The following is a 17308-nucleotide window of genomic DNA, read 5'->3' as shown; positions in this document are numbered from 1 at the left end:
GTGAAGAGAAGCAGCAAGATCACAGGCACCTGCACTGGAGCAAAGTGCTCCCAGCACATGGTGATGAGACAAGCACAGAATTAGCCAGCACCCTGCAGAATGAGGGCAGGAGCATACTAAAAAGGAATGTAGGCACATTGACCCTGAGCAGCTGAGGAAGAAGCAGAGCACATGGGCCCTGAAGCCAACAGCAAGGAGGAGGGGAAATGTGAAAGTCTGGCTGCTGAGCAGCTCACGTGCTCCCTCCAACAAGTGACTATGGCATGGTTCTGGCTACTGCAGGATTTTTCTTCACTGGGGATGGTGTGTATCGTACCAGTGAGGGCTACTACCAGCTAACAGGACGGCTGGACGACATCATTAACATCAGTGGACACCGACTGGGCACTGCAGAGGTGGAAGACATTGTGGTAAGAGATGTGGGTGGGAGGTAAAAACCATCCAAACTAAAGCAGTCAGGGGCAGGAGGAAAATACCAGTGCTTGCAGACCTACTGAGACAGGAAGGAAAAAGGGCAGAGGCCATCTGAGGCCCTTCCTTATCTCTCTGCATTATTGTGGGCTGCAGCAGCCAAGTCAGGTCAGGGCAGCCAGCCTGCCAAAAGTACTGAGTCAAATCCCTGCCCTGTTCTCTTCCAGACTCACCATGTGGCAGTGGCAGAGTCTGCTGTCATTGGCTACCCACATGAGATCAAGGGAGAAGGTAAGATGCTTTATTTCCTGCCCTGAAACATCTCCTGGGGCTATGGCACTGCAGTGGGAAGTGGCACTGGTAGCAGTGCTGTGTCCACACCATGCTGCATGTTAGTGGGGATCTCAGCACAGCCATCACAACCTGCACCTGCACCACAGACCAGCTAAGCTTTGCATAAGGTGGCAGCAGCAGTGCTTCTCTGTGGCCAAAAGCATGCAGTTTTGGTTACAGAGAACCCCCTGAGGCTACCAGCAGAGAGGGATTCTCCTGGCACTAGGTCCAGGCAGGGTCTCAGGGGCAGGGTCTGCACTGTGCTCAGTAACCTGGTGGTCCTCCTGCCAGGAGCCTATGTGTTTGTTGTGCTGAAGAAAGACAGTGGCTACACACAGGAGACTCTTGCTGCCGAGCTACAGGAGCTCATCTCAAAGAAGATTGCTAAGTACGCAGCTCCAGATTACGTTCAGGTAACACAAGCAAACTGGTCCAACAGCCACACTGGCAGATTGGCTGAGCTCTTTCCCCCAGCCTTGACTCTGTTCCTCCCCGTCATAGGTCACACACCGGCTACCCAAGACACGCTCGGGTAAGATTATGCGTCGGGTGCTACGGAAAATTGTGGAGGACAAGGCCAGTGAGCTTGGGGACCTAACTACCCTGGACGACCATGAGGCTGTGCAGCAGATCATAGAGGGACACAAGCACCTTGTGGAGCAGCAGAAGCGCCACTAGCTTGGCTCTGTCAGCAGCCACCACCTCCTCCTTCACTGCAAAACCAGGGAACCATCCAGAAAAGCCACTAAGCAAGTGGTGGCCAGTAAGTTCTCAGATCATACCTCCACTGCAGTCTTGGAGTGACCTCTCCACAAGAGACCCTCAAAACCTGTTTCCATACACCCGTGTAGACAGAGGAAAGAACATGATTCATCATAGGCAGAAGAGTAAGGGGAAGGGAGACAAGCTGTTTCATTCCATGAAAGCAGAGAGCAAAAGGCCCTCCTTGAGATTCCTTGTGCCTTGCAGTAGCTGCAGAGGTAGCAGCAGGCAGGATGTCCAGCCCTGGACAGGGATCCTACTCCTACCTCTGCTCTGCTCTTTAGCAATAGTCTTGTCCAGGACCATTGCTAACATACAAAGATCTCCTGCAAAGCAAACCCCAGAAAGAAAACACACAACAGTTCGGTTAACAAATATTGACTTTTCTCCATAAAAAGTTTGAAAACTGGCCACAGATTTTAATACAAAAATGTTCCTTTCACCTGTAGCCATGTGAGGAGAGCAGAGACATGCCCCTTCTCTGTGCTAGCATTCTCCTCCCCTTGCCTCCTGCTGGAAAACACAATTCTCAACAGAGCCACGAGGTACATAAAGCTTCTGCAGAGCTGTGTATCAAAGACAGAGCTCCTATCAAGGCAGAGGGCAAAAAAGAAGGCTGCATTCTAGCCTCACACCAATGTATCCCAGACAAAGAGGGGATATTGTTTCTACAAGACCCACAAGGCAGCATCTTCTCTCATGGAGGCCTAGCAGCTCAGCTCCTGTCTCCCATGAGAGCCAGGGAGGCAGAAGGAGGCTGGGAGAAGGATGGCATAGTTGTATCTGCTCTTAGCAGAACTCCACACCATGAGTTCAGACATACTCTGTGTCTATCGGCAAAATCCAGAACTGGTCTTGCACTGTTTGACACAGCTGCTAGCTTGGCAGCTCCATGTCTGCTATTGAGAGCTCTTCCACACGTGTATAGGTTCTATGGCTGGCCAAACAAGGGCATGCTTTTCAGTGTTCTTCCTCAGAGGGGAGTCGCTTCTTCTCACATCGAGTAAGCTCCCATCTTCCCTCCCCATGAAGCTTCAAAATCCAGCTGTGGAACTGCAATTCAATAGCACAACATTGAGGCATGTCTCTACAAGGGCATGGTCCACCCACAGTGAGGTCCTCCAGCCTTAGTCACGCCCCTCTGCTCGCCAGAGACCCGCTCTACTTCACCAGCACGAGGGAGGCATGGAACACTGCCTCCCTGTCTCACCTTTTCCAGGCTGGGTCTGTGTCCCACACTGATCAGTGTCATCCCCAGCTGAAGGCACACACGGTACAGTTCATGTTCCACCTCTTCTGTCAAGGCGCTGGTGGCTTCATCTAACACTGAAACAGAAGTCATAAGCCCCACAAATCCTCTCCCAACCAGACATCTGCAGGCAAGAGCAGCAACTCCCAAGAGCATTTCACATATTAACTGGAGTTCACCAAGAGCATCTGCAGAAGGCAAGTGAGGAGAAACCTAAAGACTCTGGTATTCCTCTGGCATAACTGGTGTCAGGCAACTAGGAAAGCTGTCCTTCCCCTCAACTACTTGAATCCATCCAAACCACACCGTTCACCTCACTCCTCCCTCAACAGCTGCCAGCCACTGCCTCATCCTCATCATGGCAAAAGCCAAGACATGACCTTCTCCAGGCAGACCACATGCCAGAGTACCAGGCTGAACAACAAGTCAGTGTACTCTTCCAGCACAGACTCTACATGGAGCATGTAGGATGGCCTGTGGCACCTTCCTGACTATTAAGGGTAAATACTACAGACCTGGAGCAAATAAATTCAAATAATCTCTACAGCTTTTAGTTTGCAATCCACAGGTTCCATCTGCCCAGACATCACTGAGCTGTGCCACAGGCTTCAGGTGAAAGAGAGGTACTTACATGTAGCTACCTGCTACCAAAACTGGCTCTGTTCACCCACCTCCAACCTGGCTTTCATGGCAAGTCCTCCAACAGCTCAAGCCCCCAGCAGAGCCTAAGGAATTCTTTTGCTACATTTTTGCTTCTTTTGCTACATCAGGGCTAAACCTTCCATATTGTCCCAAAACGATACGGCCATTCATGAGCTTCAGATATGACAGCTGCTGCCACATTCCCTAACACATGCACTTCTTTAAATGGCAACTGGTGAGCAGGCTGACAGAGTTCTTCTGGTGCCATTGGACATGGACCATGAACATTAATCATCAGTTCCCCAAGAAGAAAATGCCTTATGTACAGCCTCTTGATATACCACCCTCCACACAAATAATGAAACGTTTTCACGTTTCACAAATGAATCCTGTGTGCTATGCTGCTAAAATAATGGCCAAGACAAAACGTTCCTAACACTAAAAGGATTTCATAAGCTGTCTCTGTTCCAGCTTCTCTATACACCAAAGGCCTTATCTTTTTTTCTCCCCTCTTTTGTAGTCAGTCACTCACCTGCATATTTTGGCTGGAGGTAGAAGAGCCGTGCAAATGAGAGCCTCTGCATCTCCCCTGGGGACAGGATGTCATACCTGCAGCAGGGTTGAGATTCAACACCTTCCTCAAGAAATGGAGCTCATTTGCTGAAAATCTCATGGCTTCTGACATTGGAGACCAGCAAACAACTGTCCCTGTGTATCCCTTGTGCCCCCCTCCATGCTGGGACTGGCTCTGCACCCCTGTATACAGTCAGCTGCCTGCAGAACATCACAGCTGGTGACTGTTGGCAAACATGCTTGTGGCATGAAGGCCTTGCTCCTGTATACTGTCCACATCTCACAGAACACAGATAGACACCGATAAATCCAGCAGCAATGTGCATCTGCTTAGAACTGTTCCCCACTCAGAAATCACCCAAATACACAGTGAGCTCCCTTACCAGTTCCAGTCCACCTGTTCATCCAGTCCTCCAGCCCTTGCCAGCAAATCAGTCTACAGAGAACACAGAAGACTTGTGAACACAGTCCCCAACCCTGTCAGCTTGTGGCCCTAAGCATAACCACCTGCTTCTTACCAGTCTCCCTTTCCCCACTTGAGCTGAAATTGTACCATATCTTTCCTCTTTCTGTCCCACAGACAGTTGTATCCCAGGTACAGACAATGTCCCCACATAAGTTCAGTACACAATCATGCTGTGATGCCACAAAAAATCATCCTTTCTTCCCTCACTGGTGGCACCAGGAAAGAAGGCAGCAGTGCTACCAGTGACTCACCAGCCCAGCCAGCTCCAGGAATCGCACAATCCTCTCATCATCTGCAGACCCTAGGGAGAAAGTCACACAGCATAAGCAGAGGCAGTATGTGCTGAGGCCACTGCTGAATGAAGGAGTTGGTGGGGCAGAAGGGAAGAACTGGAGTGTCTCCTTAGGCTCAATGCAGTGGACCTGGCCACTTAGTTACACCAGATCCTGAGCTTAGGCAGAGATAGCCCCAAAGACTGACCTTCCTTAAAAATGTTGACCATGCCTGTGAACAGCATACCAGGAGGTAGCTGGGCTCCACAGATACACCTGAGATTTGCCTCAGTTCATGGCCACAGCCAGAATACAAGGATCTAGGCTTCAACTACCAACGCCTGCCCAGTTGCTCTCATAGAGCTGAGAATGCACACTGCAAGTGGTGGAGTCATGGGAATGGGGTTCAGGTAAGAGTCAGCAAAAGGACCCTATGTGGGGAGAGAAATACCTCAGGGTAGGTCAGCTGTGGAGCAGAACATACACTTGAGCTGGTACAGACAGCATCTATGGAAGTTGAATAAAAGGCTGTGCATCTGCCATAGGCCTCTCTGAAGCTGCCGGAGAGCCACAACAGTAGCTGATGGCTGTAGTTAACTCTCAGCAAAATTGTGACTACCAAGGGTTTGAAAGCAGCAGGTAACAGTGCTGGACATCTCCAAGCTACAGCAGACCACAAGTGGTCTGGCTTTGGAAGAGGGCAGGGGAGAGAAAGGATCCATATATTCTGACCTGGGACATAATTTTGAAAAAGTGGAACAGTAAAAGATGGAGGTGGATGGAAAATGAGATGAAGGCAAACATGGCTGCTGAAAGGCTGTACCAAATAAATCAGATGTATCCCAACAGCAACATATATCATGTCTAGCGCAGCAGGAAGAGCATGGCCAGCTTGTTCTCCTTGTACTATAACAGCAAGTTCTAATCAAGTGAGTCTGCTCCCTCACAAAATGAGAGGGACACAGAATTGACCTCTACACACACTGATCCGCTAGGGAACACCAGAGCAACAAAAGCAAAATGGATGAGTGTTCCTGATGGTTACAGCAGGGAAGAAGCTGCACTGGGTACAGGACAGTGAGGCAATACCACAGCATTGATTAATTGCTCTAACAGATTTCCACAAACCTGAAAGTGGATAGATCTCCTTCAGGGGATAGATCACCTGTTCAACAGAGCAAAAGAAACCATGTCAGAGGGAGCTGAACACTGTCCATCAGAGATGCAACAGCAGGAACTCTACAGGGCACAAGGGAAGGAGCAGCCACAGACATCCTCCCTCTTGCAGGCCTCTCTGCACCCCATGGGTTTGCAGGGCATGAGCACAGGTGGGAGCAGAGCTGAGGCCAGAGCAAAGACAGACCCTGGGCTCACCTGCTCACGCAGGCTTCCATCAGTGAAGAAGGGCCGCTGCGGTAGGAACACCACTCCTCGGGGGCCAAAGCAGGTCAGCATCCTGATGCTCCCTGCACAGAGACACCCATCACACCTGCAGTACCAGGCAGCAACTCCCCACTGCCCCACCTAGTACTGTCCCATGAAGTAGCCAACAAGTCCTCACAAAAGTGTGTTTGCAACACAGAACAAAGCAGTGAGAGCCAAATACAGTGATAGAGATGGGTGGCTCAAATCAGTGACACATTCACCATCACATGGTGGCACTGGCCTCACAAACTGCCACACTCTCACCTTCCAAACTCAGGGTAGCTGTGGTTGAGAAAGAGAAGGCTGAGTCAAGTAGCAGTCCTTACCCCGCGTGCTCTCCCAGAGTCCTCCAAGGACCCTCAAGAGAGATGTCTTCCCTGTACCAGTGTTTCCCACAATCATCACACTGTTTCCTTGTGAGATCCTGAGGCTCAAGTCCTTGATAAGCAGCTTGCCAGAGGATGGTACTGAGAGTGTCACTTGCTCCAGAAGGAAAGCTGTGTCCCTTGGCACTGGGTCCTCCCCAGAATGGCTGCTGGGCCACCACCAAGACAACAAGAGATCCAGGGGTAAGTGACCATGCCGAGACTAGCAAAGATCAGACACCTTTGACCTCCTGTGCATCTGTGCCCCACACACCCTGGGAATGACAGCGAGCATTGCCTGCTCCAACCAAATGCATGCAACAGATTGTGACACCAAGGGCCACCTCCATCCCATGGCAACCCCATGTGCTGGGACATAAGCTGCAAGCCAGCCAGTTGCTGAGAGGCGACTCACCCATCCAAATCCCAGCTGGTTTTGGCTTCTGAGTAGTTACCGTTCTTTTTTCTGCCAAGGCTCAGCAAGGTCTCCTGCAGTTCACCAATCCTTCACACATAGGAGGTTGCATGAATGCCAGGGACAATTCCAGCAGTCTCCTCACAATATCCAAACTTGCCCATGCTTGCACACAAGCAACTGTTTCTTTTCTTTTTAGCACAGACCTGGGCAGTCTTGTCCTGCACTGCCCTTTCCTCCAGAGATGTGCCCACAGATAAGCTCACCTGTGTGTGTAGCCAGCTACATCGGTCACAGTGCTGCAGAGATCTATGAGCTGGCTGAAGCAGCCAATGAGGTAGATGGAAACAAAGGCATTCTGGGGAGAAATCACATGCCAGAGTAAGGGTCAGTGCTGAGCTGGGGCCCTGACCCTTATTCCATGACTGCAAGGAGGCGGCCAAGGAGTCCACACATTTGGCCACATCAGCTGTCTCAGCAAGATGAATGAGGGGTGGTGAAGTCACCCACGGTGAAGGAGTGAAGATGACCACATTTGAAGCAGGGCTTCCCTGCTCAGTACAGCAGTTTTTGCCAGGTAGACACGTCCTGTCACCCAGGGATGGTGTTTGCAGAGTGCCTGATGGCCAGCCTAGGGGCCCAGTGTGCTTTCCCAAGTCACACAGATCCATGCCACCAACCCTGCCTCACCACCATATATGGCTCAGAGCAGGGTGTCTCAGTCCGCAGTGCCCACTTAGTTATTTTTAGCTCTGCATTCTCTATCACAAGCCAGTTTGGAGTATCTGGTAACATGTCAGGTCAAGAAGGTGAATGCAAGCCAGCTCAGCCTCACTGGTGGCCAGGCTCACCACAGGCAGTAGCCCAGGGCACAACCCAGATCCACAGCACTGCACAGACCCCACCCCCACCTGCACTGCTGAATACCAGAGACTTTCTGACCTCCTGTGTGTTTTTTTTTAGACACGGAGGCCTGAGCTAGGAAACACTTACGTAAATGTGTCCTTGGCAGTTCTCACCCCCAAGTTAATCACATATCAGCTGGCTACAAATTTCCATGACACTGTGAGTAGGGACAGTCTAACCTGAAGATCAAGTGCTGCAGGTTATCTAGCCCCAGGGCCACCAGCACCATGTGAAATCTCCATCCTCAGTGCATGCTCACCCTTCCCAATGGGGTCACAGAGATTACCCTTAGCTCACCTTGCTGACAAGGGCACTGAGCTCTGTTGGACTCAGGTCACCGTAGACCCCAGAAAAGATGGGAATGGCAATGACCACGTAGCTCAGGATGCTGCCCAGATAATCAAAGGTGTTGATCCCAACTGGGCACAAGCACATTGAAAGAAGAGAGTGAGTTAAAGTAGAAACCTCGGTCCTAGCCAGGCCCAAGTGCTGACCCTGAGCCTAGTCAGAGGAAGAGCCATGTTCTTGCCTCGGCCCTTTATGATGAACTAGAGCAGAAAAACCCATTTTGCAGGATAGCACAAGCATCAGTGTGAAAATCCATTTGCCAAGCAAAGAGCACTTTGGGGTAGACCCCTGAGCAGAGAATCATCATCCAGACACACAGCTCAGGGACTACTATGGGGCAAAAGCCACTTTGCCTACTCGTTGCTGTGCTTTGGGGGCCTGATTGATTCACAGTAAATGGGAAGGAAGGGCAAAAAACAAGCTCTGGGGGTGAGATAGTTTGCCATGAAGTGTGTCTTGGGAGCACACAACAGAAAGACTTAAGATCCCAAATTCCCACAGACACTTCTGTTCAGGGTTTTCCCTCCATTACGCTGCTCAAAATCACTGTGCTGCCGAGATCAGGAAGAGCTGTCTTTATAGGGGTCATTTAAAAAAAAAAAACGCTGGACTCAGTGAAAAAGGGAGAAGGAATATTTTCAGGGGACAACTATGCTTAAGGGTCAGGCTCTATAGAAAAGAAGTTTCCACAGCTCCCAACTACATACACAGTCCCCAAAGCTCAAGCCCTTCCTTCTTTTCTTGGCATGTGAACACCTGCCCCACAAAACGCCAGATTCTTCGTCCTTCACAATTTTGCCTCTTTATGAGGCTTTTACACAAAAGGATTCCCATTTAGCACTGCAGGAGGCACCCTCTGTTCACCCTCATGGCTTTCACAGACCAGCAAGAGGCAGAAGAAAACACAGCACCCACCCAATTGCTCTGCCAGTAGAGTTTCCCAGCGTGTGGGCCACCACAATGGAGTTACCACACATCCCACTTCACCCCCAGTCTGCCCACTCACTGTACAGCCACAGCTCCTTGCCGATCAGCTCCCGCTGGGTCTCCAGCAGCCTCTGCAGCCTCCGGTCTGTGCGCATGTGCTCCACTCGCCCAGCCCTGTAAAAATAAGACTGCAACATGCCACAGACATCCTAGGATCATGGGCTTTAAAACTGAAGCTTTGCATGGGCCTGGAACCTCTGCCTCCAACTAAAAAGCTCTTTATTGACCAGGAACTGAACAGCCAGGACTGCCTTCCTGAAGGGTATCATCAAGAAACCCTGGCTGAAGCAAGCAGTCCTACAATCTCTCCCAGAGCCCATGGCTGCAGCTGGAGGAGGTAAAGTCAGGCCAGACACTGTCAGCAAGGCTCCAACCTGAAGCAATGTACACCCAAGGTTGAACACAGTTCCCAAACACAGCCTGGTTGGAAAAGAGGGATGTCACTGCTACACAGCTGGACCTAAAAAGGAGAGGGCAGAAGAGAGTTCAGGGGGTGATAGCATTGCCTTCATGGCCAGCAGCCTCAGCCCACCTCTTCCCATTTCCTACTCCACAAGAACAGGACAAAGCCAAGTCCTGAGCAGTGCAACCCCTGGTACGGGTACCCAAACTCCATAATTCCCCCCTTCCCAGAGCTATCTCCATCAGGTCACCCACCACACAAGTTAGTGGTGATGCTCCACTAACTGTGGTGGTGGCCAGGCTGAGCCAGGAGAAAGGTGGTATCTCCTAAACCACTTCCTTCAAGCAATTGTGACAGCTCCTGCTGCTGCTTTGCAAGGCCTGGGCTGCCCTCAGGTGGCAAAATGCAGAGAGAGCTCCGTATCTCACTTCAGACTCCCGCCTGCCATGGCACCTATTGCCCCTGACATCCAACAGTGCCCAGTACACAAACCATGCTCCCACCACGGTCTGTGCAACAGGGCCCAAGAAGGTAAGGCCAGAAGCAGCACAAAACCATCCAAAATAAGATTTTTGAGGTCTCATTTCTAAAGATTCTCAGTTCATAGAAAAAAATACATCTTCTTTCTCAAAAATGAGCCTGGTTAGAATTCAGTTTGGCTTTACTGCCTTATAATACATCTCACTACCAAGCTGCGATCTTTGCTTTCCATGTGTTAGGAAAGGAGAAAGGCTTGGACACAACGAGTTAAAGGTGAGAAAGGAACCAGGGACCTTTGTTCTAGAAATATTATTCTATTGCAGATGAGGACAGATTGCTGTATTGGTTTCCTCTTTTCCTCCCATTCACTTCACTTTTAAAGCAAGTTTGCCAAAGGTTTAGTAACAGAAGTGAAAAGGTGGCAATGTTCTGCTTGTGTTTCTTCCTTTACTGAGACAATGTTTATGCAGTCTTAAGAAGACAAGATCACCAACTAGAGAAGTTGAGCAATCAAAACCAGCCACTCACCACATGCTCCTCCTCTTGCAGGATTCTAGGAATGCAACCTATTAAAAAATTCCTTTATTTTTAATTATGACGCATAACATGAAAATGCCTGATTGTGTGCAACTCAGCTAAGTTCTAGTTTCACACAAAAGGAAGCTTTTCTACTAAAACACTGTACTGAAAACTAAGACACTCTGTTTTCTGGTATAATAATCCACTTTCCATTTTCTACTTAGTAATAAAATAAAAAAAAATCTAAATTGTGAGGGAAAGTACTGCTTTCCCCGAAAGTACTTAAATAAGGGCATGTAATTACAGTATCTTTTCCATTACCAAAAAATTATCATCAACCAGTAGGAATCAATCAGAGTACAAAGAAATAACTCAGGCTTGTCAGTGCAAACCAAGATTGATTTTGGTTACTTAAATCAGTTTCATTCCTGTCAATATGAGTTGTTATGAAATCAGTGACTTTGAATCAAGCCACTGTGGGGACAGCACCACAACACTTGAAATGCCTGCTCAAATACAGCATGAAGGAGCCAAATACAGATCAGGAGCAGGGAAGACCGGAGCGAGAACATGTGCTACAATTCCTGGAAGAAGTGCGATTTTGCAACATATAGGCCAAAGACTCGTGACAAGAGAGAAACAATGGCCTCCTGCCACCCCAACACAAGCTACACCAAATTCATACCTCTTTTCCTGGTGAACCAAGCAGCAGCTCAACAGGCTGCAGGGCATCACTAAATGGGGGAGGTGCTGCCAGGCTCCTGACTGTGTGCTCAGCTCAGGGGTAACGGCTTTGAGCCAGTTCAGAGCACCAGCAGAGCACATGGAGGATCAGGGCACAGACTGACCAAGAGGAGCAAAGCAGAGGTGAGGTAGCCAGGTAGCAGCTAGCACGCCCACAGAAGACACGCAGGCAAGCAGCAGCAGGATGGGGCCAGAAGCAACATGCAACAAGTCCTCAGCGGAACCAGATGCAGTAAGACTTTGAGCAATCTTCCAGGTAAGGACCTGGCAAAACATCAGTAATGGTCTCTAAGCCAGCACCAAATCTATATCTGCCTCTGACGATGTCAGAAGGGAGGCAAAGGAAAGACAGTTGTCTCCAGTTGTTGTGGATTATTTCTGCAGATGATGCACAGAATGCAAAGAACAGAGTGTCAGGGCTGTATGATGCTGCAATGGAAGGGATAGAAAGCTGCAGCAACAGCTGGGATATGTGAACACAACAAGGATGCTCTGAACTGGGACAAACCTTTTGAGGATACAAAGAAATTAACACTACTAACCTGTAGAAAGCAGCTGGTTCTGCATTGACACGAATCTGCATGTGCTTGAACCTGTACAACCAAAAAACCATCATAATTGTGTACAAATGCTCAGTGAATTAAGTAGCCAAAACCATCCCTAGAGGAAATTTATCTTGCATGTTAGAGCAGTGATCTGAGGGCATCTCTTGACAGAAATACTCAACAGGCTCAGAAAGGCACCAGAGACCAACGCTTAACACGAGCTGCCATCATTCAGGGCCAGCTCAGGTATTTGTTTGATATCCTGCTCTCTGTGCACATCTTCTTAGCCCCTGGGCTCACTGTTTACTGCTAGTTCAGCATCTCTACCATACAAAATCACTGCAGCCAACTGCCCTGGGCTGGGCTCTCTGTGGCACAACAGCTTATGCTGCTGTCCCTGGATGCCTTGAGCCCCAGGGAAAGCTACAAAGCCCCTGCCACACACACAGCCAACCCTGCAAGCAAGGGGGAGGAGGTGAGTTACAGAGCATATGGAAAGACTGGGCTGTTTTAGGGACCCAGTGAAGGCAGTGGTGAAGCAGAAACCTGATTTCTGTCAGTAGATGCAGTTCACTGAATGCGCATCTGCACCCAAGGAAGCTCCGTGTGCAGTTTTCTTCAACACATCCCTAGCAGAAGCACCAGCAATGAGCAGGCAAACAGCCTGAAGACTGAGCTGTGAGACTGAACCAAAGGCATTGTCTGCCACAGCACAAGGCTGTGAATGGTTGGCAGGGGCTCAGTACACCAACTTTAAGGCACCATTGCACAGGTAGCCTTCTCTGAGTGTGGGGAATGTCGCAGACAAGAGAATTAACTACATACACAGCACTGAATGGGGACAAATAAGAAGTTTTCATAGGAGCTGCCAAAGGGTAGTGAAAACACAGCTCAGCTCTGCTGGAACTCACCTGAAATCTCCTTCCAGTTTTTCCTGCTGCACAAGTTTAGACACAATTGGGCTCATCAACACTTTGTTAATCATCGTCCCGATGACAAAATACCCGAAGATGCTCACCGGGCCTAGCCAGCCTGTGCTACAGAGAAGAAAGAGAAGTAAGCTAATAATCCAAACAAAAGGACACTCCTGCACCATTAGGCTCAAGCAATCAGAGCCCTCTGCTGTCACCTCTCTTGGCTTTCACAGAAGTTTGGGGTCCAACACTGCACATCCCAGCATCCCCAAGGCAGAGTTCTCTTTGGAGTGTAGAGACCACTCCCCCATCTGGGGAGTTGTAATATGGGTGGCAGACTCCAAAAAAATAACACAGAAAAGAAGTGTGCAAGCAGGGCCAGGATACAGCCTTACCTGTGAAAGCACTGGTATGTGTAGTAGGCCAGTGTGAAGGGTGAGATGACAAGCTTGCTGGCCATGGAGCTGAGCTGCCTGCAGAACCTCTCCACATCCTGGCTGATGCGCTGGTCCCTGCTCAACACAAAGAGCCATTGACACCATTACAGCCCAGAAGCAAGAGCGAGTACTAAAGCCCTAACAAGGCACAAACCAGGCTGTTTTGTTGCATGAACACAGGACAGGCTGCAGGTGAACAACCTTGCCTGGGAAGGACCTGCAGCTCCACCACAGGAGACCATTTTCATGGCCCAGCAGGACCCACCCAAAGGCCTTCATGGCACCCAGAAAGAACAACTCCTGCCATTGCTTTCACCCTGTTCCTTGTATTTATCGCTTGTTCCACTTTCAACAATATTGTTCAACACATGTGCTGAAGGTCTCTGCATCATCGTCCTTTACTCCTCTCCTGGAACAACCCCCATACTATGAAAAAATACTGATTCTGCCCCTAACCTTCAGTACTGAGCTGAAATGCCATCAGACCCAAGCTGATCCCTTGGCTCTGCATGGAGTGCCTCTGGTTCCTTTGCTGCAAGGGAAGTGATTCCACCCACCCACCTCCCAGGAGCAGGAAGCAGCACACACTTCTCACCTCACTAGCAGCAGGCACATGGGTGGCTGACCCTCAAGTCCCATCTATCTCACTGCTGAGCAGGTTGAGAGTTACCCCAAGTTGCACTTGGGATAGCTAGGAAGAATTTCAGTATATTTACTCCCCAGCACCTCATCTGTCCAGAGCACATGGATGAGGGCTTCAGCCAGCTGTGCTAAGCTCCAGTGGAAAGGCCATAACTTAATGCTGGAGTTCAGAATGAAGAGCAAGGATGGACTCCTGGTTAGTCTCAGTGAAGATATAACCACAAGGACATTCATGTTTTAACACTTTTGCAGTTCTGGAACAGCAATGGATTTAATTCTGGGCCAGCTTTCACCCTGACTGACCTTACAGTCATAATTTTTCCTTTTCCTCCGACTGTAATATCCCCATAAAATGGTAACTTAAATTGTGTTATAGTCTCATAGGAGGATATTGTTTTTTACAAGCTATTAAGTAACATGAAATGAAAACACATGAAAGCATCAACTCAAATGCCCTGATAGGTGCTGCACATGTTTGTATGCCACTCAGAACTCACTCTTCATTCCTTTGAAGGGGATGACTCCATGCATTTAACACTCAGTTTGATTTGCACTGCATAATGGGAGGTCTCTGGTTGCTCTAGTTTGTTCTCTAAGTGTTTGGTGCAAGGGAAAAAACCTCTCATCAAGGAATTGCAAGATGAAGAGAATTTTTGCAGTGGTACCAAAACCACCCTAAACAGTAAGACTGAATGTTGGAGCAACAGCAAGGTATAGTGAGACATACTCCACATTTGGTCTGCAAAGGTCAGGAGAGCTGTCTCTTTTGCTGCAGGGCAGACTGACCCAGTTGTCTTCTACATTTCACTGCACAATGTAAAAACTTTCCCTAGTTAAAAATAAACCTGAGCAGAATAATCATGTGGTGAGGGGCCTCTGTTCCTGTGCTTCCCCTCACACCCCCAAAGATAGGCATGCAGGAGTCTCTGGCTTCAACGTACTGCACTGCCTGGGAAGCGCTGCATGCCCTGGTGACAGAAGTGGTTTTTTAACCTCTCCTTGCAACTCCGTGCCACTACAAAACACTATCAGAAATGAACATTTAATGATAGTGGGAGTAAACCCAACCGCAACCCAGAAGTGCATCAGCTTGATAATGATGACCTACTGCCAGACATGTAGAGCTCTTTGACCCAAGCTGAGATCTCTCTCCTTGCTTGCTGCTCCCCCTTAGATACCCAGCATGTTTTCTTGCAGCAGCCACAAAAAACCATCCTGCTCTGCAATGAAGGAGCAAGGAGAGGCAGCCAGTAGCAACAGGCAGCAGAAGTGCAGAAGCTGCTTCAGCCTCATGAAGTTTCCACTATTAGCAAGTTATGAGTCCCTGCAAGACAGCAATTCTTCCCCAGGACCCTGGGCATGGTCTCCTCTTGCCATCAACATGGGAAACGGCACCAGTGCAGTGACTAGATCAGAGGTGCCCACTGGAGCAGAGGAGAACTTGGGAGTCTCAAAACAATGATATAACAACACACCATTTGGAAAACATTCCCCCTTTATATCTAGTTTTTCAGCTACTATTTAAGAATAACCTTAAATTCTGGAGGGGGAATAATTAGGGACATTCTACTCTAAGATTAGCTCAGCTGGTTAAAGCATGGTGCTAATAATGACATGGGTTCAGTCCCTGCATGGGCTATTCACTTAAAGAGTTGGACTCAACCCCCATGTGGGTCCACTCCAACTAAGAATATTGTGTGATTCTGTGACCTCTCACATGATGTCTAACACAGGATTTTTAGCTCTTTCTTCACAGCGTGCAACTAGGACAGCAGTGCCCTGTGTGCGAGGACAGGCTGGAAGGCCAAGGTCCACACACAGCTGTGAGGAAGGGCATTCGACCTTTGCTGCACAGCCCAGGTAGATCAACAGCTCTGCAGTAAGCAGCACAAAGCAAACTGGAAAGGGACCTCGTGTGGGTGGGAGCTGGGATCCACAAGGAGAGACTGAATGCTCCGCCTCTTATATTTCAGGTCACCACTGACACTTCCTTCCCAGGAACAGGAAAGGGAAATGCAGCCCTCATACACTGCAAAACAAAGCCCTTCCTGAATGTGGCTCCCATGGGTTATCAAACCATTAAAATACAAGTAAACTGTGCTCAGCTGCAGATTCTGGTGTTTGAAGTTCAAACAGAACAGGGACTGTCTTAATGCATCAGCTGCATGAAGGAAAGGAGAGGCACTGCTGACTCCAGCCAGGCCCTTTGCAACATCACAGTGTCAAGGACTGAGTTTGCAGACAGTGTATTTACAGCAGCACTAGATCCCTGTTCCAATGGGCATCCACTTTCCTTGCAATTGAAACATCACGCCCCTAAAACCATCACAACCAGCAGTCACCTCCCACTGAGGTAGAAGAGGGAGCCTAGATTTGTGCCTAAATGGTAACAGCTTCTAGGGCTCAAGCCCCTACCCAGAGACAAATAGAAGTCAGGAAAAGGTGTGCAGCAGCCCAGGAGAAGCCAAGCAAGATACTGAAAGAAGCTGCTGGCAGCCTACGGGTTATCGATGTCCTCACGCAGCACGTGCAGGCTGTAGTAGACCTGGCCTTGGAAGTAGCAGCTGTGGAGGTATTCAGTGAGGGATTTCCTCCAGTTCACATACATCATGTTGCAGATAAACTTGTCGAAACTTTTTAGCTGGAACAAGGGCAAAGAGATGGATGGGGAGAAATAAGTGAGAACTAACATTTTTTCAAAATTAAATAAAAATTATCAGTTTGTACTAGTGATCTAGGGCATGGGCAGACTGGAATCCTTTGTGACCAGGATCATGCCAGGAGCCATGGGCAGCTTTCCCTTCCTCTCCCAAGACACGTGAGACTCTGGTCTTACCGTGGAGTTGACAATGATCAGAGTCACGGCAACGGCAGTCAATGTTTTGAATCCGGAGAAGTTCTTGTTCCCTAGGACCTCATAGTACTGGCTGGGGATGACACCGACCTGGTAAATAACCAGCTGCTCTGGAGGAGAAAGGCAAGCAGGGGAAGGAGTTGATGGATTGCGGTGACAAGGCAAAGCGGGGGACCACGGGGAGCAGATGTGGGGTGCAGCCCCCCATCCCCACCACGCAGGCTCACCCAGCAAGGCGACACCCAGCAGCGTCAGGAACATGAGGGCGCTCGGGGAGGGCCACCCAGGAAAGAGCACGGCCAGGAGCCGCAGGAACCGCCGCAGGAACAGCCCGTCCAGCCGGGAGCCGGCCCTGCAACGGAGGGAGACGGGGCCCGGCAGTGAGGTCGGGGGGTCCACCGCACCTCCCCTGCCCCACGCCCGGGCCCGGCCCGGCCCGTCCTCACCGCCCGCCGGCACCGGCGCCCCGCGCGCTGCCGCTGCCGCTGCCCCCCGCCATCGGCGCCCGCCGGACCGAACCAGCCAAGCCAGACCCGGCCCCGCGGGCGCTTCACTCGAATACTCATCACCTCTCCTCGCCCTGCATCAGCCCCGCCCGGGGGCGGCCGCCGGTACG

The 17308-nt window shown here is 49.8% G+C and overlaps 2 protein-coding genes across 8 annotated transcripts in view; one reads left to right on the top strand and one right to left on the bottom strand.

Annotated features, from left to right (window-relative positions):
• The window catches only part of LOC120753621 (acetyl-coenzyme A synthetase 2-like, mitochondrial), a 14504-nt gene extending 10720 nt beyond the window's left edge, over nt 1–3784 (top strand). For both annotated transcript variants that reach the window (XM_040065993.2, XM_040065994.1), the window contains exons 12-15: nt 283–410; nt 639–702; nt 1036–1157; nt 1246–3784. In XM_040065993.2, coding sequence (XP_039921927.1) covers nt 283–410; nt 639–702; nt 1036–1157; nt 1246–1422 — 491 coding nt within the window. In that variant the 3' untranslated portion in view covers nt 1423–3784. The remainder of the gene's footprint in view (nt 1–282; nt 411–638; nt 703–1035; nt 1158–1245) is intronic.
• Nucleotides 2421–17308, bottom strand: ABCD4 (ATP binding cassette subfamily D member 4). Of its 6 annotated transcripts, XM_040065999.2 has the most exons (19): nt 17262–17304; nt 16920–17044; nt 16675–16802; nt 16340–16479; nt 13155–13271; nt 12757–12882; nt 11843–11893; nt 9174–9268; nt 8117–8238; nt 7180–7271; nt 6914–7003; nt 6460–6668; nt 6083–6174; nt 5837–5873; nt 4688–4737; nt 4354–4406; nt 3930–4006; nt 2717–2832; nt 2421–2559 (listed from the first exon to the last, which is right to left on the bottom strand). In XM_040065999.2, the coding sequence occupies exons 1-19, from the start codon at nt 17276–17278 to the stop codon at nt 2467–2469; spliced, it is 1830 nt and encodes a 609-aa protein (XP_039921933.1). In that variant the 5' UTR covers nt 17279–17304; the 3' UTR covers nt 2421–2466. The 6 variants fall into 6 exon arrangements, with proteins under 6 accessions (XP_039921933.1, XP_039921930.1, XP_039921932.1 ...); XM_040065996.2 differs by lacking the exon at nt 2421–2559 and having other exon boundaries at nt 2594–2832; nt 17262–17308; XM_040065998.2 differs by lacking the exon at nt 2421–2559 and having other exon boundaries at nt 2594–2832; nt 6460–6665.

Source organism: Hirundo rustica, chromosome 6, assembly GCF_015227805.2.
Source record: "Hirundo rustica isolate bHirRus1 chromosome 6, bHirRus1.pri.v3, whole genome shotgun sequence".
Lineage (NCBI taxonomy): Eukaryota > Metazoa > Chordata > Aves > Passeriformes > Hirundinidae > Hirundo > Hirundo rustica.
The sequence above is the reverse complement of the archived record's forward strand: the minus strand, read 5'-3'. Positions and strand labels throughout refer to the sequence as shown.